General features: G+C 40.2%; 1 protein-coding gene across 6 annotated transcripts; it reads left to right on the top strand.

The window, feature by feature from the left end:
• The first annotated feature begins 90 nt into the window (after positions 1-90).
• On the top strand, positions 91-23678 carry SLC35D2 (solute carrier family 35 member D2). 6 transcript variants are annotated; one of them, XM_054809069.1, is made up of 13 exons: positions 91-351; positions 1781-1872; positions 3317-3350; positions 4932-5018; positions 7828-7895; positions 9863-9934; positions 11881-11949; positions 12978-13080; positions 14452-14544; positions 17659-17726; positions 18491-18569; positions 20576-20658; positions 21281-23431. In XM_054809069.1, the coding sequence occupies exons 3-13, from the start codon at positions 3330-3332 to the stop codon at positions 21408-21410; spliced, it is 873 nt and encodes a 290-aa protein (XP_054665044.1). In that variant the 5' UTR covers positions 91-351; positions 1781-1872; positions 3317-3329; the 3' UTR covers positions 21411-23431. The 6 variants fall into 6 exon arrangements, with proteins under 6 accessions (XP_054665044.1, XP_054665040.1, XP_054665038.1 ...); XM_054809068.1 differs by lacking the exon at positions 91-351 and adding an exon at positions 737-876 and having other exon boundaries at positions 21281-23430; XM_054809063.1 differs by lacking the exons at positions 91-351; positions 1781-1872 and adding an exon at positions 367-876 and having other exon boundaries at positions 21281-23426.
• The last annotated feature ends 38 nt before the right edge of the window (positions 23679-23716 follow it).

Below are 23716 nucleotides of genomic sequence, written 5' to 3'. Positions count from 1 at the left end.
CCGACTTGTCCTAGAGCACGAAGGTGTTTATTTTCCCTGCCTGTTGAAATGTGACACACATTAACCACGCAAAGTCAATTATTTAGAGCTTTTTTTAGTGATTGACAAACCCGCGAGCGTTCCTTTGAAGCCCAGCCTGGACCCGGCGTGCTGCAGCGGCGCAGGTCCCTGCGCAGAGGGCTCCAGGCCTGCGGCGGCCCTGCACGGCTGAGGTGGGCTGCAGCGCTTGGCCGGCCGCCTGCCTTCGGCGGGCCTGAGCCTCTCCCTCCCCTGAGGACGGGTGCTCAGACAGGCTGAACTCCTTTCCTATAGACTGGTTTAAAAACAGCAAGCTGGTGGCGGAGGGTACCGGTGAGCCTCGGGCACTGCCCTGCTGGCGTGGCGTCCCCCGTAGGCGGCAGCACGTCGTACCACGAGTGCCCTCCCTTTCGGCCGTGGCCCGGAAAGCCGCGGTGGCGGTGGGCTGGCGCTGCCGGAGACCCCCGGGTGCGGGGGCCGGGCCGGGGGACAGCAGCCCGCGGAGGGGCGGCGCGGCTGCGGGACCCCGCCGGTAGGGCCCCACGGCCGGGCCCCGCTCAGCCGCCAGCCCCGCCAGGGGTCGCCCTGCGGCCGCCGCCGGTCCCCGCCGCTCGGGGCCGGGCCGGGCCGGGCCGGGCCGGGAGGAGGAGCGGCGGCCCGGCCGGCCGCAGTCGTGCAGCCCGGGGTGGGGCCCGGCCGGCCGCCGCTCCTCGCCGCCATGAGCGCCGAGCAGGCCGCGGGGGAGGCAACGGGTGCTGTCGCGCACTCGGCGCTGCCCAGGGTGCTCTCAGCCCTCTTCTACGGGACGTGCTCCTTCCTCATCGTGCTGGTCAACAAGGCCCTGCTCAGCGCCTACAGGTGAGGGCCGGCCGCGTGGGCCGGGCCGCCGGCCGCGGCTGAGCAGACGCCGAGCAGTGGCGGGGCCCGGCCCGGCCGTGTCGCGGGCTGGCGGCGGTGCCGCTTTTCTCCCGGCGAGGGCAGGTAGTGTGTGGCTCCCGAAGCGGAGCGGGACCGCACCGCTCGTCGGGGAAGCGTTTCCGTTACTGTTAGCGCAACCCAGGGGCGTCCGTGCAGCTCGGGTCCCGGGGCAAGCAGCTGGTGCACCAGCACAGGCCCTTGAACAGCGGAGATGTTGGTGGGCAACGTGCTGAGACGGGGCTCGGTTTCTCCAATTTCAGACCCGATTTATGTCCAGCATGTACCGCTTCTGCAGCACCACCTGATGGCAGAGTCCTTTGCAGGCGTGTTTTTTTCAAACACGCCAGCCTTTTTCTTGTAGGCCTTTAGTTGCTCCCGGCGTCGAGGCCGGCGTTGCGCTGCTCGCAGCAGATCAGAGCCTTCAGGCAAAGCAGCGTCTGCCATGACTGTGCTGCCAGACAGCCTTGTTACCTTCCTGCAAGCACCTTTCTTTTCTGAGTTAGGCAAAAACGAAACGGGAACCTCAGAAAACCTCTTAAGAACACTGAAGAGCCACACGTATTGATGGGAGGTCCCATACGGAGCTGTTGTCCTGTAGCTGTGATTTTCTCACTGATGGTATTCTTGACTTAAAAGGTTTGCTCTGGTTTTGCAATGTTTTAGCTCATTGTGAACTAACCACAGAAAAGGAAAAAAAACACCAAACAACAAAATGAAAGGAAAAAATGAGAGAGGCAAAACTTGCTGTTATTTTCTAACATTCAGTGCTATTTGAACACGTAAAAGCTGTATATAATATGTCCCAGAAATGATACATGAGGCAAGTTGTGATTTTGTTTTATAGTGGTTTTCATCATACGATCTGCAGCTCCCTGTAAGTCCCTGGCATACGTCTAGCACATGAGTGAAAGACAACCAAGGACAGCACGCCCATCAGTAAGCCCAAATTTTGTATAAAAAGCTTACAGCATTGCTGGGAATGTTTAGGGCTCTGCAGATCAAAAGAGTCTGGAGAAATCTCTGTGGTACAGATGAGTGAAGTCTCTGTGTTTATATGGTGTAGCTGTAAGTACAACACTTTAGGTGTCACATGACTATAAATGGAAGTCCTGTTTCTTCTGCTCCTTTTTTTTCTTCTCCCCTCCCCGCCCCAGCCCCTTACTATCTCTGTTTCCCGGAACCACTTTTGCTACTGGCCGTTTCTAACCCTTTATCTGTATTATGACTGCAGTGTCCTTATGGCCTTCCTACTGCAGTTCAGACCATTTCTTTCTTTTGCTAATACTGTGTTCCCATCCCAGTGGTGCTCATTTGAGATGTACATTTCTCAGCACACCAAGCTGTAGTATAGCAGCTATTGGTGGCTTCTGTGATAAATAACCACAACCTCAAGGAGCCTTGATAATAGAAAATTACAAAGCTTGCTGAGAATGTGGACCCTCTTTAGGCATTTGTTAGTGCAGGTGTGCACAGAGAATGAAGTGGGTGTTAGATTCCTTGGATGCAGATTTGCACATGGCCATCCCTGACAGTGCACGCCAACAAAATGATGCATGACTCCTGGGGGGCAGCAGGAGCTGTCACGTCCAGGGAGCTCCCTGACGTCTAAGGTTTCTGGGCAGAGGCTCCAGACACTGCTGGTGATAGCATAGAGCAGCCATCCATCATAACTAACTTGCTTGCTTGTATTTCAATATGCATACAGAGAATTACCAGTCACTGCCACACCTGTATTGGTTTTAACTTGATGTAGATTTAGGTGAAAAAAAGGAGGGGCTCAGGCTCTTCAGGTGTTCTGCTAAAGTTTCTGCTTTCTTAACATTCAAGTATCTCTGCTCTCAGCTAAAGCTAACTGAAGGGGTATGTTAGGAATTTAGCCGTTTTAGCAGACAACAGATGTTTCTACAATTACCTGGGTACTTTCTTTTCACAAAAACATTGCTAGTGTGTTTGAGCTGTGGAGATAAGCTTCCAAGTTAGGGCAAATGCAAGAAATTTAGCTTACTGTACCATCTCAGGATGTATAGTGTATACGTGAGGCTACTCAAAAATTTTTAAAGAGTTCTCCAAGTGTGTTACCTTCCCTTACAAATATACCCAAAACAGTTAGCTCTTTAGAAGTCATCAGCTGTGCCTATGCTATGTTATTTGGATGCAGCTTCTGTTTTGCTGCAGAAATAAAATATTAGGACTCCAATAACTGCAGCAGTTCCTGAGCTCTTCTGAAAGACTGGCCAGTCATCTACAATCCACATGTCCAGTTGTTGACTTTGGTGCTAAATTTAAGCTCTTCTTTTTTTGTTGTTTTGTTTTGCTTGTTTGGTTGGTTTTCTTTTTTCTCCCTTTTCCTCAGTATTAAATTTCTGTTTATGCTTTTCAGCTTCCCATCACCAATGTTTCTTGGAATTGGACAGGTATGTTCAGAAGTAAAGCATGCTAAATGTACACATTATTTTGTAAGTTAAACTAATGTTAGCATAGAGGTATATTTTAGGGGGGGAAATTTCTGTTACACTGCACTGCTCGTCTTCTGGATTAGATACACCATAAGGAAGAGTTGATTTGTTTTAGTGAGATCAAGGAATTTCAGCTCAAGTCAAAACTATTACCTGGGAAGAGTCATGTAAAGGACTGGAAATGCTATTTATTTTATCTGGTGGAATTCAGTAATTAAGAGATCTGGCTTTCAAAACTGCCAAGATTTGTTATAACAAGTGCATAGATCCTGTGAGAGTCCCTGAGCATTTGTGGATTATATGCAGATACGTTGCCTCTATTTGTAGGCAAACCGTGTATTTCCTCATAAATCTCTCCCCGCTTTCTGAGCAGTTTTCCAGTAAGGCTACCACACAATTTTGGTTCATTGTTCCCATGTTTGCCTGTGGGCAGTTTGCAGTACTGCAGTGGAAATATATTTTCTGTTGTTTTTGTTGTTAGTGGGCATCATAGTAAAACCAAAGTTCAAATGTTTGTGTACATGGTCCGTAAAGAAGAATGTGTGACTCTGCAGAGGGATAGCTGGGAAAGGTGGAGCCTTGAAGCAAGTGTTGTTTACGCAAATACATTTAAAAGAGAGGATTTCTTTTCTGCCAGGATTACAAGCTAAGGGGTAGTGAGGAAGAGCTGAAACAGTCTGATATCTCTGCTCTTTGGAATTGAGGAGAGTAGAATATCTTGTAAAGTCTTTGCTGTATGAGAGGGGGAGAGAAAGAGTTTCACACGTCCAGACTGCTCAAGGAACCACATGTCAGGTTTCAGTGGAAACCAAAGACTAGAAAATGTGACAATACTTGATGTCATGGCCTTGTTTCTTTGCAGAACCCAAGAGTCTATGGCATTTGCATTTTTTGTTGACTGATCCTTCCAAAATTTCCCTGAATGGTTTGAAAAGTGCATATAATATGGTATAATGCTTTAGTCCATAGAACATGACTCCACCCCATGTTCTAGATAGACAATTAACAGATTTTTGTATAAGGAAAATTTAACATTTTCCTTTCCTTCCTGGGGCCAGTGTGAACTCATATGACGCGTGATGGCTCAGATACTTTCCTTCATTCTGTCTGTATCTTTTATTATTCATTCTTCATGTTGTCAACAGACTGATCAATGCACAACACCCACCTCACATTAACAAAAAAGCAGTAGGAGTGATTCTGCAGACTAAACAACGCTCTGAGTGAAAATAGCATGATTATTCATATCCTGGTTTATTTTCTGAGCTTTTCAGCATGCATTGTTTCACAGAGTGCCACTGATTTTCTCAAGCCACTAAAACATGTCTATATTGTATTTTTAAATAAATAGCAGGCAAAATTGGTAAGAATAAAGTTATTCCAGTTTATTTGTTGCGTGCTCTGTTGTTCTTTAAAAAAAAACATGTAATGCCTAGCACTTGTCAAATGCATATAAAGATTTTGTCTTTGAAGCAGTTCTTTCATTCATACATTACAATTTTGTTTTTAAATGTCTTCTTGTTTTTTCTTTTTGTTTAGATGGCAGCCACTATACTTATCTTGTATGTGTCAAAATTAAATAAGATTGTTCACTTCCCCGATTTTGACAAAAGTATACCTGTGAAGGTAAGATTTGATATTAACAAGAAAGTAAGTGTTACTTCTTGTAATGGCATCCTTTCTTATGGAGACAGGATATAATACAAGAACAGAAAACAGGTTTGCATTTGTTTGTCAAATGTGTTTATTTGTCTTTGTTTCACTTACTGTGGGATTTGACCATTTTAAGTTCACTGCAGTATTCTTGCCTTTTGTTTGTAGAGAAATCTGGTGCCTTTGGTTATGCAGTACATGGGAAAGCGTGCTGTGCCTTCATACAGTTGGATGAACTCTTTCAGATTCCTGAACTTTTTTTCTGGATGTATACAGCTCCCTGCAGGATCAATGGGAGATCTGTGTTTGAGAAAGAATTTTGATCACAGCTGAAAGGCTGTTTAGAAATTTGAATAGGACATGTGATAATAGAAGAAGAATATGTGATAGATGAAAAACCCGAACAATGGTTGATTCCGAAAGTAAGATTTATGTTCCATAGGAGGGGCTAAAATACTACCCACCAAAGATACTGTAGGTAGAAGCTAGCTGCATTGTGCAGACCTCAAGTGTGTATGGTCTAAAGAAGCAGGATGGAGAGAATATGAGAGAGGATCTTTTACTGTCTCAGATTGGATCTTTCATTGTCTCAGAAATGACTGTAGCAATGATCCTCGAAGATTTTTGTATCCATGTGCAGTGTTGCTGGAGCTTTACTTTGATGCATAAGCCTGCATATTTATGTCTTGCTGCAAGGTATTGGTCAGTGTTCGCTGAGAGATACAGAGAGAGTTGTTAGCTGCCAGCTCTGCTGCAGAGCTCAACTATCATAGTGTTTCAGGCCACCATCTTCATTGCAGAATCTTGTCATAGTATCAGTTTGAGGTTTACTATGAATATCTCACAGACATTGGTGAATGCTGTATTTTCTTAATGCATGCTGGAATCATTGGCATTTCTGCATGTAGAAATCTTGTAGGAGTATCTATAGCATGGATTATAAAATGGGCGATCCTTATTTTTTCCAAAACATTAATGAAGGTTTCCCCCTGGGTAGTTTTGAGTTCGGCATATAAACAACTTGTTGAGACTTCAAGAGGTTTCTTCCCTCTGCACCCCTCCAGTCCCACTACTCCCCCTCCCTGGTGTGGCATTCACTTTAAAATCAGTACAAGGGCATTAAAAAATACAGCACCCATTTTCTTTGTCCTAGTAATATCTATCCTTTGGAAGACTTTCCTGGATACTCTGGGACCAGTCAGCACTGCTGCGTCCAGGACTTGCATGTTGCTTGCAGTGCTGAATTTGACTAGTCACAGTGAATCGGCTGGACTGCTCATTATTGATATCTTTACTTTTTAAAGCACCCTTTGATTGACTCTTTATCCTTTTGACAACTTTTGCTTTCACTGATATTAAGATTATTGTTGCTTTTCACTCACAGAGCGTTTATGTCCTCAGTGCTTTCACTGAGAGTGTTAAAGTAACAAAGTGCTTATTTAAGTGAGGAAGCTTTGGAGTTCTTGACCCTTTTTAAGTAAATGTTTCATTGATCTCGGATGTTGTGCTGGATGTTGTGATTTTGCCTTTACAATAGATGAAGTTCAGAGGAAAGAGAATGTAATGTTGGCTCTGTTTTCATGCTATGAATGAGGGTAGTTTTCTATATAAAAATCTGCAGAAGAGATAGTCTATTAAATTTTTTTTGCAAGCTTATGTTGACAGGCTGAATATTTATTGTTACTTATACCCCTCTTACTTTATACGCTGGTTTACTGTTACTTTCACTTAAAAGTTAACTTTAGTTAACTATAGTTAACTGTTACTGTACTTTTCTCCTCTCTCCTCTTTGCTGTGAAAGAAAGGCAGAATTTTTAACATTAATAAAATCCAGGCCATGCCTCTGTAAGCTTTTCCAGCACACAGTGCTTTGAGAAGACACAGCCTCTAACAAACACCATGTCTCCTGAGGGATGTATAGGCACAACAACAGCAGCTATTACGCTTGTTAGGATAGAGGATCTGTTTTGTCTTTCTGCCATTTCAGTTCCGTTTGACTGATAGTGAATGGGACTAGATGTACAAACCACTTTTGTCCCCAGTGATTACTTTGGCTGGTTTTAATCTTCTGTAACTTTTCCGTAGTAGTAGAATAACAGCTTTGAACTACAGCTGATTATTATGTAGGGATCCCTGACTTCTAGCACATTTTCCCTAAGGTTCTGAAGTTCTTTTAATACTTATCTGTATTATGTTAGGGCCCATATGTTTCTGTGGGAGTCAGTTTCATTATGCTAGAAGTTGGAAATAATAAAGTTTAATTTACCCCTAAATACTTATCTTTCCTTTCCAGTATCTTGCATAGCATAATTTGTTAGGTACATCTAAAATGGTGTATCTTCCAGGCATGCTAATATATGTGGAGTACCTAGGGAAGCATAGCATACTTGCAGTTTATTCATTCTTTTATTCCACAAGTTCTCTTGCTTACTGTTAGTAATTAGTATTACTTTTATACTTAAAATTCAAATGTTAGAATGAATATTAATCTGAGGATTATAGTCATTAAAAATAAAATTGATTAACATTTACACTAAATGAAGTCTGAGTCTCATTAGAGGTAGATTTTGACTCTTCTAATGAAATCAGTAAAGCTGTGGTCATGAACGGTCACATGAATGAGAGATGCAGATCAGTTTGCAACACAGTTTTTTTCTTAACAAAACCCTCTTCCTTGCTAACAGTACATCTGATATTACAGTTATCAAATTCTATCAAATAAAGTTTCCTAACAGTACTTCAAAACATAATAATCTGAGTTGTGCTTTTAATTTTATCACAGTTGTTTCCTCTGCCTCTGATTTATGTTGGAAACCACATAAGTGGATTATCAAGTACCAGCAAACTCAGGTACAGTAAATGGAAGTTATAGACTATTTGGATTTTACCCTTTTCTTTTGTGGGGGTAAAAAATAAACACTAAAAAGAAAAAAAGCATTGCCTAGGGACTTAATGTATATGATGTCTGTCTGTCTGTCTAAATCCCTGATACTATTACAAACCTCTTACCCAAACATTTGATCTGTTTACAAGTTGTCTGCTTTTAGGGGGGGCTTAGCTAGGACTGTACTGACAGAAAATCACAATACTCCTTATGACAATGAAAGTCCTTTCACTTTCCCGTCATACCCAACCATCCAGCTTTTCCTAGGTGTCCTAACCACAGAGTGGGAAAGCTGTTAAGAAAGACGTTTTTGAAAAAAGAAGAATATGGGAAGGTTTTGTACCATGATGTCAGTGCAGGTTATTTAGGACACACCAAGAGACAGGAAAACTACTCTAATGGGGTGGTGGTGGCGGCGCAGCCCTGCTGATCACCAAGAGCAGGTTTTGGGAAGATGGCAAAAGGGCTCGTTGGCTCCTATATGCCCATAGGCATAGATCCAGGAGAGCTGCTTCCATGCTAATGCTAAAAAGCTGTAAGCTGTGTAGAGGACCTGCTTTAATAGATTGAATGAACAAATTTTTGATGGAAGAGAGCAGAAGTCTGATGGCTGCACCAGGATTGGAGGATACAGCACTACCATTGCAGTGGCTTCCAGTATATTATTACAGGCTCCTGAGGATTTGATAGTAAGTTAAACCAAAACAGAATTTTATAGGTTTTCATAACTTTAAAACGTAAAGCACCTGATTCTGCAACTCTTTGTTGTACCCATTTAGAAGTTGTTCCACTGAAGTGACTGTTGAGGCAGACAGAAAGGCTTGGACAGTACTGCCCCTAGTAGCACTTTGGCCAGTGTGGATGTGGACATAGTTTCAGTCCTGTAAAAGTTTGATTCATGGGTTCTTCTTCCATAACTGTAATTTTAAAATAAAAAGTTTATTAGGTTATTTTAAACATAAGTGCACAATCTCCTCCTCCTATGACTGACATACTTCTTTTATATTTACTATTCATAACTGATTTTTGTAACAGAAAAGTAAGAATGGCTGCACTGTTTCTACCATTAACATTTTGTTACATTGCATTTTGTGACATGATGTGACATTTGTTTACATTATGGAATTTTCCACCTTATTTGGTTTGTCTATAAGGTGTAGATGATCCTATGCATAACTTCAAAATGTCAGTTATAAAGTGATTAAACTCTGTGTTAGGATTTGTTTGATTTATTAATGGCAGTTGCTGATAGTTATCTTAAACAGATGATTAATTGGTCTGTATGGCCATGCTATCAGATTTCCAAAGTGTCAGATGCAAGTGTTTTCTCAAATTAATCAAAAAGGTTTCCAACTGCATCATTTAGTGTAGACCAACAATGCATTGTTCAAAAGTAGTTGTTTGATAGTTGCAGCTGGTGTTTCTTGTGCTTTCTCTGTTTTTTGTCTTGTGGATTTATTTTACTTTTTTGAAAGTACAGCTTGTTTTCTAAGCATGCTTGCTTTGATTTTTATTTTTGTTTATGTTTTCAGAGACAGGTTTATTGTGTGTCCTTTAAGTTTACAGTAGAAGTAATTTTTACTTACTCTGCCCATGAATTCTACAGGAATAATTATTTCATAGGGGCTATGCTACATAGAAAATAGCTTTTATATTTCATTTCACTGATGCAGAGAGTCCTTTTGGAAGATAGCCAGTTGCATTGTTTTACAAAATGGCAACTGTTGTTATTTTTCAATGATTTGGTTATCTAATCTGCCTGGAGTGTCAGACTGACATTTTTTTTGTATGCTAAGTGGCTGGGAATTTGTTTTGTTTGCTTACTACTGGACTTAAGGTTTCATTCTCTGCTTAGTAAAATTAGATAAGAATCAGAACATAAAAGTGCTATTAATCTGATGCTGTGCTTGGATATTTTTTTTTATTTTGACAGTTTGCCGATGTTTACAGTGCTCAGGAAGTTTACCATTCCACTTACTTTACTGCTGGAAATCATCATACTTGGGTGATCCTTTTTTTTTTTTTTCATTTAAGATACCTTTATTTTAGATCATATCAAATGGATTACTTGTAGCATCTCATCAGAATACCGAGTGAATGCTTTTTACTGAGAAATAGAGAAAACCAAGGAAGGTGGTTTTATGTAGCTTTTTTTTGAAGACAGACAGGTACATGCACTGTAGTGAATACAGGAAAAAATTCAGCTTGCTCTCATTTACACAGCTCATTCCCTTGACTGTTTCACAAGAATCAGGTAAGCAGAGCATGACTCAGACATTTCTTTTAGCAATTATGGTTTGTGTCTCATCTCAGAGGCCCCTAAGCTGCAAGCTGCTTCAAACAGACAGATCCTTATGTCTCAAAACAGTGATGACAGTATGGCGGTTTGCTTACGTAGAGTAGCTTTCGGGGGGAAGTCTAAAAGCATACCAGTTTAATAAACCGAAATGGTATCTCTAGCAGTGTGCTGTTAGGTCAGAAAACTCCTTAAATGTAGATACATCTATTATTTTTAATGAGAGATTAAGAAATGTATGCTATTGCAGCTCGGGATCACTAGTTTCAGTTGTATCAGTTTGGAAGAACAAGAATATAAATACGTCATACTCTGTCACCGTTGTAGTTCTATCCAGATGGCTTGTGCTTGGATAAGGCAAGGTCACTAGGGCAAAAGCAGCTTGCTGAAGCCAAACCCAGGCAACATGAGAGTGATGGTCAGGGGAAAAGCTTTTTGAAAAGCCTCCAAGTAGATTGGTTTCTCCTTTTGGCTGAAGCAGCAGTTGATCAATGTGATTCATATTTGGGGATGCTCCAGGATTCTCCTCTAGTTATAAGTCCTCACAGGGAAAGCAGAATTTGCTGTCTTTTCCTCTTGGCCTGAGGCCTCCTGTAAGCAAGTGAGGAAAATGTGAGTCAGTGAGATTGTCAGTTCTCAGCTAGACTACAGCAGTGTGATGTATGAGTGCAAGCAACATCCTAACCTAGGGGAAGCTTAAGTGCAGAATTCTATATTCATGCGGCCTGCCACAGTGTATTTCGTCAGGGCTGAAAATAAAAGGACTCCAGAGAGTCTGTGCTGACTTACTTTCAGGATTTGAAAAGTAGTCAAGTTTTGGGTTGTTACTGTTGAGATTCATTATGATCAAAGCCTAATGTATCTAGAGACTGCATACAGCTTTGTTGTTTGGACAGCGGTCCACATCTGTGCTCCTTGGACACACAGGATTTCTCTGAGAGCATTGTACATTCTGTTTTGATGGATCTTTTCTCACAGGCCAGCTCAGAGCTGGAGCCTGGCCTGAGAGAATGACTAAGGGAATGTCTGTAAGGCACATTGCAGTATGGTGCAAAAATACTTAAGACATTTCTAAATAAAGTAGTACAGGTATAAGAAGCAGGATGGTTTTATGGTATGTTTTTCCCTACGCGGTGGCAGTGCTGATGTAGATGTACTGAAGAATATAATAAGCTTCTGTGCTTTCCCCTCCAAGTATAAGGTTTCAGTTTGACTTCAAAATAAGTATCTATTTGAAAAATAGCCCAGATAGTGTGCTGTACGGCATCTTCCCCAAGAAAGATGAGATGAAAAACTATGCAAAAGATGTGTAGTGATTTTCCTTTACTGGGTTACTGGAGGACACTGAACTGTGGCCATTATGAGTACCAATACATAGTAAATTAGAGTTTATGCCAGCACTGTTACTTTGAACCTTTAACCTTTACTCTTAAAATTATCTAGTAGCAGAATGCTCACAATGCTTTTTCAATCTTTTTTCTGAGGGCCAAAGTCTGACAGCATGGCACATAACCAATCACATTGCTTCTGTAAGGTTATCAAGACTGTGCCCTCCTATTAAATGTTCTGTGATTACTAATTGCTTTTCAGGCAGACAGCCATTTAATCTCCTCTTCAAATAATGAAAATGTGAACTGTCTAATTTTTGTCTACAGGAAACGATATCCACTGAGTATTATAGTCAGCGTATTTGCCATCATTCTTGGGGCTTTCATAGCAGCTGGGTAAGGTTTTCATTTGTTATATGAAGTCATGAAAGGAGGGGCAAGAAGAGGATTTTCTTCTTTGTTAAATGCAAAGTATATTTAAGTTGAGATCAGTTACGCTGAATTAAGTTGATTTGGAAAATCTCTCCACTGACATCGTTGGGAGGTGCAGGAATACAAAAGGAAATATTTAACTCCAACTGGAAGTATTAGGGTGTTTCTTTTTTTCCCACTGGGTTTTCCATGTTTGCAGAATCATAAATGAAGCAAGTTATAACTGTGTGAGGAATATTGCTTTTATTTCATAGTATGAGTGTATTTTAATAATGTTAGAAAAAAATGTTCTGGGTAGAAAGACTGATCTTTAGGTTGTCAAATATTGTTCTGAATTAGGCAACGTCTATTTTTTTAATCACTTTTAACAAGTTCAAATGTGAGATTAAGTTCACAAAGCACTCGTACGTTAGTCTCCTCTGTTTTGTTTTTTTTTCCTGTTTGGATATTCCTTTACTTAACTGGAAATGCAGTGTTATTTTTTGTTTCTTGGCTTTGCTATGTACAAAGGTAAATAATTTCCCTGTGATGCGACTCGGATAGACCCATGTCCTATTAAGTGAATTACCCTATATCCATGAGGTAACTAGTCAAAACAGAAAGGATGACAATATGTCTGGTCTGACTGTAAAAATTAAGTAGTCATACTTTATTCCCTAGCTACATTTTGTGTTAAAAGACATAGATAAGTATACTCAGTAATAATTGGACAGGTTGTCAGGATTGAGACAGATGGAATTTTTCACAGAATGAAAGCTGAACATTTCCTGCCACTTCCACACTGAGTTCTGGGAGCTCTCTGATGACTCATTTGTGAGGGTCCTGTGACTGGAGAAATGTAGAGTACCTTGACTTACAAAGAAGGCTTACAGCAAAGCCTGTGACTTGCTGGAGTTCTCAGGATTTGCGTTTATGATACTTCTCTGGGTAAACAGGGTAGTGCAATGCATTGTATACTGTTTGCTTATTTGCAATATATTATTTCTTCCCAGGTCTGATCTGTCTTTTAATCTAGAGGGCTACACATTTGTGTTGCTAAATGACATCTTCACAGCAGCAAATGGAGTTTACACAAAGCAGAAAATCGATCCAAAGGTAACTGTGGGGTGATTAGGTTGAATTTAACATTATAAGAACAGTGGGTTACTTATTATATGATTTTATGAACATACAGTTAGGAACTAATAAATAGTTTTATTTGCTATCATATTTCAGTTGATAAATGCATCTTCAATACAGAATACCCCCGGAAAAACTTGTTATTAGTGTGTCAGGCCAGGCTTAGCTAAACAGCATATTGTCTTTTTTCCCAAGTCTTCTAGGCAGTTTGTAGGGGCTTTAAAATGTTGGTTTTGGCTAAAAAATAAATCCAAACCAAAAGCAAATTGTTTACCTGTAAACTTAATATATATATATGTATACACACACATCTAAGGAAGATGTCTTTTTGACTAGAAACACACTTTAAGTGACGATTCCGTAAAATAAACTTGTGGGTAGGAACAGAGACCTGACCAGTTTGAGCCAATAGCATAACTGGTATCTTTTTTGGCTGTCTAAAAGCAGGTCTACACCAAACCCAGGTATGCCAAAGAAGTAGGCCATGCGTTGATACGTTGTACTTTGTGTAAACATTGAGCAGACACTGGCGTGAAAACACCAAGCCATAGCGAACAGCAGTCTTGGAGATGCTGGATAGAGGTTTTGTGACTGAGTTTTGTGGGTCAGTCTGTACAGTGGAAATACATATCTTTTAATAGTCTCAGGAGCTGCATTGAGTCCAGACTCTGTATTTTTCTTTATGAGCAGCACTTAACAGCCTCACAGGTTTCTGCAAAATACAGGGTTTCATTTTAAAGCAAGAGATAAGCTGGAGAGATTTGCTACATAGCATGCCTGAATCTGGAGGAAGGGAAGACTACTGTTTCATTCCCCTGATCTTCTGCCTTTGTGTCAAGCAAGTTAACCAACAGGATATATGGCATCCCTCAAGTTGCTTGAAGTTACATCAGTTACCAGTGATGACAGATGTTTTATCAAAATTAAAATGCATTCATTTTCCTGCTATGCTGGCCCCAGGGAACGACCCTGCCCGATGCTTTTGTGGTTGGTTTGCAGTAGATGGAATGGGTAATCCCTTGGCCAGGTGGAGACTTATCTGCAGTCTAACACAAAGCAGTTCTGGACCAGTGCCTTGGGAAGTTTCTGACTAGCTGGTGTTGTATAGAGACTTTTCAGGGTATAGCACAGCAATAATGTTCTGCTGAACATACAAAGTGACTGAAATGGAAACTCAGCTCAGTACTAAACACCGAATCCAACAATTGCAAGCTTGTATTTTAAATTGAAGTGTATTATGTCTTGTCTGCTCGTTGACAATAATTTCAGAAGCATTACCAGAGTAATATTTAGTATTTTGCTTCCAAGTAGTTTGTAATTCCAAACACTGTGTTTCATTTTTCACAGGAGTTGGGAAAATACGGTGTCCTTTTCTATAATGCTTGTTTCATGGTGCTTCCAACAGTTATTATTAGCTTTTCTACTGGAGACTTTCAGCAGGTAGGGAGCAATATTCCATATCTCAGACTGATAATAGTATTTTGTTCAATTTTTTCAGCTGGGGAGGTGGGTGGGGGTTTTTTTTGTTTGTTTGTGGTTTTTTTAAGAGGTAATCCTACCTCCCATGTTAGTGACTAGTATTTGAAATATGTGACTTGGACTTCCCTTCACTGGTAAGAACTTATTATTCACTCTGATGAGAAGCTGAGGCTGTGTGACAGCCCTTCTATGAGTCTGTTTAAAAACTAATGTATGACTGGGAATTCTCAGCTAGAGCAATTGGTTGGGAATCCAGCTGCACTGTGTGATTTGCCACATGCTCTGAAATGAGATTGCAAATACCAAAACCAGGCAATTTCCAGTCCTTCTCTCATTTTGATGCACAGAACAGATTCCTGTTTAGTCTCAGTCTAGTTTTGTAACCTACATTTTACATTCCTATAGAACGAGCAGCATGACCCTCCATAGCTAATTGTAATATAGTATAATACCATAGGCAGTATGTCCTGGCACGTAAAGTATCAGACCAGGAGGTTTGTGTTGTTTTTCTGGCTCCCTCACAGACTTGCTGAGTTGCGTTATTCTTACCAATAAAATGAGTCTAGAGACTTGTATTATCTTTTGGAAATACTTGAGATTTGCCAGTGAAAATTGTTACAGAGCTTGTGGGTGTCATAAATCGTTCCAGTGTCTTTCATTGTATGTTGTTGTGCCCTGGACTCTCATGATTTTGTCATTGTGTTCTTACAAGTCTGCTTTAAGTGGAAAAATTGTCATTTGCTGAAAAATGGTGGCTTCAAATCTGCTCTGAGTGCGAAATCTCTTCTTGTGACATCAGTCCAGCATGACCTAGTGCCAGTTTAAGAAAATGCAGCTGATGCCCTTCCTGGCAGACTTAGTGGAGGCCAAGTTTGTATGGCCATAAGGTTTCAACTGCTTTCCCAGCAGTCATGGCTGGAGGCATTTTGGGAGAAGTGGACAGGGGAATTTACCTTGTTGCTAGATTTATTCCATGGGAGAAATAAAGAGTGCCTTGTTCCCACATGTTGATTTGACACAAACAATTTAATGTTCAATTACCTGAAAAAAAAAAATCAGATAAGTGGATAGTGCCTATTTTGAATATGCATTGGCTTGGTAGCTTAATATTAAAAGTCCCATTAAATGATGTGGATAACTAGTGTCAACATGATGCACATGCACAGAGATTAAATCACAGAAAAAAGGTAGAAAATGGAAAAATACTGATGAAAATTCAACACATCATTGTAGATAACACCTGTATTTAGCAGATTTTCAGACCAGAGAATTTGGCGTGCTTTTACCCTAGCAGAGATTTTTGCCCTGATCCATCACAGGCAATGGACAGTGTGTATCTTTTGCCAGTCAAAATACCAGTACCTTGTCTATGTGGTAGGGAGACTGCTTCTGCTCCTCTAGCTGTTCCTGGAGTAGTAGCTACCACAGAATCACAGATAGGCATAGGGGTTATTCACTTCTCCTTCACCAGCCGGCTGACTAGGGGCCTCAGGAAATCATCTAGTCCAACCCCCCTGCTAAAGCAGGATCACCTAGAGAAGGTTGCACAGGATTGCATCCCAGGGGGGTTTTGAATACGGAGAAGGAGACTCCACAACCTCTGGGCAGCCTCTTCCAGTGCTCTGTCACCCTCAAAGTGAAGAAGTTTTTCCTCATGTTCAGATGGAACTTCCTGTGTTCCAGTTTGTGCCTGTTGCCCCTTGTCCTGTCACTGGGCACCACTGAAAAGAGTCTGGCCCCATCCTCTTGACATCCACCCTTTAGATATTTATAAGCATTAACAAGATCCCCTCTTAGTCTTCTCTTCTTCAGGCTAAACAGACCCAGCTCTCTCAGTCTTTCCTCATACGAGAGATGCTCCAGTCCCTTAATCATCTTTGTAACCCTCTGCTGAACTGTCTCCGGTAGTTCCCTGTCTTTCTTGACCTGGGGAGCCCAGAACTGGACACAGAACTCCAGATGTGGCCTCACCAGGGCAGAGCAGAGGGATAGGAGAACCTCCTTCGACCTGCTGGCCATGCTCTTCTTAATGCATCCCAGGATACCATTGGCCTTCTTGGCCACAAGGGCACATTGCTGGCTCATGGCCACATCTTGTAGAGACTGCAGTGCATGAGTGTCCCAGTTATTCACTTCTCCTTCAGCAGCTGGCTGACTAGGAGGACAGGAAAGCATGATACAGTGGAAGAGAAATGAAGCCCCAGAATGTCTCTTTGTAATACTTTGCAATTTGTTGTGGCACACCAGCACAGTTCTAGCAGGGCAGAGCTGCCCAGGATCCCTCTAATCTATTACTTCAGGTGCTGGAGGCTCAGCTAGTTGCAGCTCAGCAGACTAACAGCCTTTACCCTTTTTCTCAGGGATGTGTTCAGCCTTTGCTGAGTTTTGTGCTGATACAGGTGACTTTAAACTAACTAGATTAAATTGAGGCATATCCTGGAGTTACTAGAAATGGAAAAGAATCTGTGACGTGTCTTAGTGACTGTTGTGTGGCACTGTGTGTTTATTTGCTGCATGTCACTAAGGAGCAGACTTTGGAGTGATGATTTAGCCTTTTCATTGACCTTCATTGATGAGAGACCTTGTTAATGCTTATTTAATCTACTTCTGAGCTCAAAAATGAAGGCTTGGACCTTGGAAGCTGTTAATGAATGAATCTATGATATGAAATAGATTTCAAGGAGATTATTTGCTTTTCTCTCTGTCTGATATCAACACTATTTATTACGTAATATTAATCACAGTGTTGGTATCTGTATCAAAAAATATAACATTCAGATTCTCTGTTTTGTGTTTGTATTCATTGCTTGCAGTGTGCAGTTTTATATCTGCACTGCTATATATGTTACAAGAATGTGTCTAGGTATCATCGGTGCTGTTGTTCTGTTGTCTCTAAAGTTAAATGCATCAAACTGTTTCCAGTAGTAATATAAACATTTTGTAATTATAATATGCATTAAATATACTTTGTGATTTTGCACATTTTCATATTAGCTATATTTTATATGTGTTTACAGTTGGTTGTATAGCATGTAATTGTCACACTCTGTCTTTTTTTTTTTTTTTTCTCAATAGGCAACACATTTCCAGCACTGGACAAATTTTTTATTTGTCTTTCAATTTCTTCTTTCCTGCTTGCTGGGGTAAGGACACAGGGCAGTCAAGTAAGACATTTTAATGACAGTGTTTCAAATTGCAAATCTCAAATGTAAGACTTGCTAATAAGTTATGTTAAAATTCAAAGAAAATATATTTTTTGCATAGGCTTCTGTCTTGTTTTGTAATTACTTCTAATAGTGTAAGTAACTGTTGCAGTACTATCTATGTTGTTGACCTCACAAGTACATTGGTCAACAACATGACACTTAGTTTTTTATTTTCTGCACTGAGTATCTCTCTGCTAGCCATCTCTTCTGATTATTGAACTACTACTTTGCAGTAATAGAATATAAGCCCTTTAGTATAGGAACTGTTTCAGTGTGTTCTTTAATGTATCTGGAAAAGTATGGGAGACTTGAAAGTAATGAAGCAATGCTTTGTTCCTGTTGGAACTGCAGAGTCAAAGCAAGAACAAAAAAGTGAGTTGGATTCTGTTCTGCTCTTTCACATGTCACCAACCAAGGGGTCAAACTAACTTCAAATATTGACATTTAAGAAGCACAGAAAATAGGGATGAATCTGCTAGAACTCCAGCAGCACATTATAACGTGCATTTTGAGTACTCTGTATATGCACATCATTAACTTAAAATACAGATCTACTGAATTTTTTTTTAGGGTTTGGAACAGGTGGGATTGAAGATCCCAGCAAAATACTGATCCAGAAGATGTTGAAGATCTCAAAGTGTTGCTAAACTTCTGAGCTCTTTGGAAGGCATTTAAAAAAAATTCTCCTTTGCTTTATTTAGGTTTCTCTTGATGTATTCTACTGTCCTATGCAGTCATTACAATTCTGCACTTACGACGACAGTAGTTGGTGCCATCAAGGTGAGTTATGGAGAAGAGGGAGATAAATATGCTCTAATAGACAGGGAAGAGCATTGACTCAGCAGTGGTCCTGATTATGCTTTGAGCTGAAAACTCAAAATGAGGGCTGATACTGAGACACTGCTTGTGCTATACATTCTGGAGATCCACACAATAAAGTGACCTTGTTTTGTTCCATTGAAGCTCAGGTATACTCTAGAAAGCAATGTGAGTGTTGATTTATTTTTATTTTTCCTGCACAAGAAACTCGAACCACTTTAATTAAAAGATGTACATTTAACCACGTTTCATGACGTACTGTTACCCACTTCTGTTCCTTAGCAAGTTACTGTGAGTTAGTCAAGTAACCTGGTGCAAATCCATTGCAAACTGTTAGGGACTAACCCACTTTCAGTTTGGGCTGAACTAGTTTCCATTGCTGCTAATAAATAGGGCATTCATAGCTACAGAATAATGTCTCAGCTGTAGTAAGGAGTTTAGTGCTTTATGGTTCTGTTTCTGTGTGAGAACTTGTATTCTAGCTGAATGGACTATTTCATTTTGGTTTGTATAAATTCTGGTCAATTTGATCAACATCAAAACATGCTTAACTGAACTTGATGTCCTTACAGTCTGTTTTCTGTAACCCAGTTTGATTTAAAACCAATGCAACTTCCATTGTGTTGATAAGGCCAGCATGCCTGAGCTGGGAAAGTCACCGACTGCACAAGCACCTTTCTGTAGGCCAGTTTGGAGAGAAGCACAGAGCTGTAAGCTGGAAGAGTTTTAGCAGAAGATAAAACTTGTGTGGTTGTGGGCCAAGCAACTGTCAGAATCCAAACTAGCTTAGGCACAGGAGTGGCAGTCGGCAGGGTGCTCCCTTTCATGGGTGACAGGAAAACAGTACCCCCAGCATAGCAAAATCCGCAAAAAGAAGATGGTACTTTTCTTTCTACAGTTGGGTTGGGTTTTTTTTGTTTGTTTGTTTTGTTTTGGGGTTTTTTTTTGAAAGCTGGCAACATGAGTCTAGTAGTTTTTGTTCTGTAGTCCTGAAAGCATTCTTTTAAATTTTATATGTCTGCATTGAACTATTAAGATAGAGCAACACTATTTCTTTTTTCTGAGTAATAATTAGTCTTTGAGACTTTTTTAACACCTTTAAAGCTGATAAGCACTTTATGATGCAATAGTCCCCAGTAGAAATTGGTAGAAATGATGTCACTGTCCAGGCTAAATGCTAAAACATTTGAAACCAGCAAAGTGTTGGTAAAATGATCACACAGTTCTATAGCTTTCCTTCTGTCTATATGGGACAATTTTCCCAAAATTTGATGGGGGCAGGGTGAGGGGTAGAATCTTTAACTTTAAACTGTGCCTGCCTTGAACTTGAGCCAAGTGCTTTCAATGCACATTTAGTTGGCAAAGTAAGGAGGTAACCCTTTTAAAGCAATCGTAAAGAACTTTTATTGTAACTTTAAAGCATAATTTTTGTGCTTGAGAGCCCAAAACCTGCTTCTAAGAAATAGGATTTGAAATGAACCTTCCAAAGATTAAAAAGAAGCACATTTTCAGAAGGTAGCCATAGCTCCATGTCATCTAATATCAAATAGCTAATTTTCTTTTTATCTTGTCTTTTTTATAATTTTTTCTTTTTTCTCCTTTTTCCTTTTTTATTTTTTCTCCCTTCTTGCTTCCTTCTCCCTGCCTCCCTCCCTTTCTTGCTCCCTCCCTCCCTTTCTTGCTCCCTCCCTCCCTCCCTTGCTCCCTCCCTTGCTCCCTCTCTTTCCCTCTTTCCTCCCTCCTTCTTTTCCCCCTTGGTACATTGTGTGCATTTAGAAAACACTGATTTTATTACTCTATTTTGCTGTTACATTACTGATAGGGCTGACATCCTAAGAAAGTAATTTAAACACTGATTTTAGAGTGGCCAGCAACAGAGTATAGAAAAGTAAGTTAATTGATATCATTTATATTCTTGGAGATGAAAACCGACTTCAATAAATGCGTGACTTTTTGTTTCCTTTCAGAATATATCCATTGCTTACATCGGAATGTTGATTGGCGGAGATTACATATTCTCCGTGTTAAACTTCATAGGGCTAAATATTTGGTGAGTGGTACTTGAATGGCTTTTATTTGTTAAAGCTGAAGATTTCTCAGTGAGATAGAGTTTTATGTTTTGTTTGATTTAGCCCACTTGGGTGATGCAGTTTTGAAACTACTGGTCTGAGGATACACTGCCTCAGGATGTAAAGTTCATTACAATTAGTTTTGTCTTTTCATGCCTGTTTTCAGGTATTGAATCTTACTGTGGTAAGATCTTAACTATGGAAACATGCCCGCATTTTTACTACGTGGGATTGAGTTCATTCTTTTTTTATGAGGAGCAGTTCTGAGCTGTGAGGCTTCCAAGTAAAAACCAAGTGGTGTGGGAGGTGAGAACACCAATTGAATGAGTTGTGCCTATTGAATATGAGTTATGACTTGTGAGTTGTTACTTTTTGTGTTTGGATGAACTGTTACATCTGTTTGTATGGATCTGTTGGAGCAACTGACAATTGATCTTTGTCTACTCAGGGCTCGTTTCTCAGATGCCTTACGTAGCTCTCAGGTGCTCCTAATTTATGCTAGCTGGCATTCTTCAATCCTTTGGAGGGAAAGGTGCATACCTGTTAAGTGATATATACAACATCAGGTATCTCTGACACCTCTGTTCATTCTCTTTTCTTTAGTATGGCAGGAGGACTGAGATACTCATTTTTAACCTTAAGAGGAAATAGCAAGCCTACACAACCTGGGGATGAAGAGAACACGCTTCTGAGTCAAAGAGTTAGCCAAAATGCCTGCCCTGAAAAAGACTGAAGATGCAAGTTTGTTTAGCATTGCTGAGAACTTAAATAAGTACATGCTGGAACATATTTAAAACAAGAAAAAAAATCTACCTCTGTTGCTATAGCTGTGCACATAACTTACTGGTTCAGAAATATTCTTGCACACCATTTTTTTTACCTGTGGACAAGTTTAATTTTAGCTTTTTGTTACACCACAAACTAATTTATAGGAAGGAATGCCGTGAGCAAATCTCAAGTTGTAAATTTCTTCATTCACCTGTACTTCTGTTTCAGTGTCTGCCAGTACTCTCTGAGGCAAAACTGCCTGTAAAGATCATGAGGCTTGATTCACCATTGCCTTATGCCATATGCAATCTTTGATATCAGCAAAGAGATGAAAGATGCTAATGATTGAGAATGATTTCACATATGCATTTGCTGTTGTGTAAGTGACTGTAGAATGTATAGGGCAAAGAGGAGATGTTCCCCCAAGATTGTCCCCTGTGTAAGTGTTGACTGAATAATTCAGGGTATGGCCTAGTGTGTTCAGTATGCACTATGTAGACATTCTCTCTCAATCTTTTCTTCATCCTCAGTAACATCACAATGTTCTGCTGCAATTGTCACTGTTGTTATAAGTGAATCCTCATAACTTTCCTGCAGGATCAAGGAGAGAAGGAAATTGAGAAGATTTTTTTATATTTAGAAAAAATTCTTTTTGTGTGAGCCAGTACCAAACAGATAATTAGGAGAGATAACAAAGGGGGGTTTTTTTTGATACATTCATCTTTTTATATCACAGTCCCCTCCTCTGATGTTTTGTCTGTAATTACCTTTTAATGCTGCAGAGAAGTGATGCTGCTACATACAAACTACAAGAGGGGAAACTGATTGATATATGGAAAACTAGCTTGTATTTAAATGAGGAGAAAGGATAAGTGTCTTGTGTGTTATATATGCAGTGAAAGCTTATCCGGTACTAATTTATGCTTAAAATTCAGACTAAGAAATCATAACAAGCCCAGGGGGTTGCTACAGTGGGCAAGGCTGGACCAGTGGTTAAAAACAAAGGTCTGGAATCTGATTCATTGGGTTATCATCTGGGACAATAATGGCACCACTCTCTACCTTTATTTCCTTCTCTGAAAGTGTAGTTGATAATATTTACCTGTGTCTCTGAGGATATGGCATTAATCTTTGAAAACACTGTAGAAGCATTGCAGCACTGGAGGACAGCAGAGTAATTAATCTTGTTGAAATTTTCAACTCCCTGCAAGAATGAGCCAAGATTTTTTAAAATAATTGAATCAAAAGAAGATTTTGAAGACCATGACATGGAACGAGGGTGATCTAATCACTTTATCTCTGCCTGAAATAAAATACAGCTAAATCTGTAAAGCATTACTCTGTAACATGTGAATGACCAGGCTGGATTAGATCTCAGAAATGTGTGAATAGCTTATACCAGAAGCTTCAGGGAATGACTGGGCTGCCCACTGCCTGTGTGGATTTGGATGGCAAGAGGAGAAGTGACTGCAGATATTAGAAGTGGAATTTAAGGGCACAGTCAAAGTGGAACCAGAAGTCTGGGCTATCCAGTTTCTCACACCTGGCAAAGAGGTGTGACTTTCATTTTCTACCTATTGAAGAGCTGAGAAGGGAGGGGGTTGCTGCAGATATTTTAGCGAGATCTTCTGTTTTTAAAAATTCCCTTTATCCTTAAAAAGCCTTCAGTATTTTTGGATGCATTCTTTTATAGAACTGCTCTTTCTCCAGATCACCTCTACCTCCAGAATCCTAATTATGGAACCTCATCTCTCTGCCATGGGACAAGTCATTGTAAGGTTTTCATTAATTATGAAAAGATCACAAGAGCCATTTGATTGCAATACGAATGAACACATAATGGCACCTGCTAAATAAGATGTAGTTCAGAGGAACAGTTACTGTATGCATTTAATTAATTATTTTTTTTTGCTGTACCTTTTATAAATAAAGAGATCCAGATTATAGTTTTAACGAGTTTTTTGGGGTTTGTGTGGATGGATACATAAAATGCTTTTAAGCACACATGGATAGCATAAATATTTGCTTTCTCTACAATCAACTGCTATACTGTACATGAAGTAGTTCCATTAGTTCATTCTGTACTGTAGTAGAAGTAATTTATTTAATTCATTGGCCATTACATGGTTTTGAAGTCCTTCAGTCTTAGAACTTCTCACCTAAAATACAGACCTGATTCTCAAGGTCTTTATGATAGTATTACTCAGAATCATTTACAATACAAATTTAGGAACAACCAAAAGTAGGTATTATCTAGAAGAACTTGGAAGT

This window comes from Grus americana, chromosome Z (assembly GCF_028858705.1).
Source record: "Grus americana isolate bGruAme1 chromosome Z, bGruAme1.mat, whole genome shotgun sequence".
Lineage (NCBI taxonomy): Eukaryota > Metazoa > Chordata > Aves > Gruiformes > Gruidae > Grus > Grus americana.
The sequence above is the reverse complement of the archived record's forward strand: the minus strand, read 5'-3'. Positions and strand labels throughout refer to the sequence as shown.

What these genes read in the sequence shown, in the direction of transcription:
- SLC35D2 (XM_054809063.1), top strand. Translation starts at nt 737, where the DNA reads ATGAGCGCCGAGCAGGCCGCGGGGGAGGCAACGGGTGCTGTCGCGCAC. An exon ending in AGCAGAAAATCGATCCAAAG is followed by an intron (nt 13,081 to 14,451) that starts GTAACTGTGGGG and finishes CATTTTTCACAG; the next exon opens with GAGTTGGGAAAATACGGTGT. An exon ending in TTCATAGGGCTAAATATTTG is followed by an intron (nt 20,659 to 21,280) that starts GTGAGTGGTACT and finishes TCTTTTCTTTAG; the next exon opens with TATGGCAGGAGGACTGAGAT.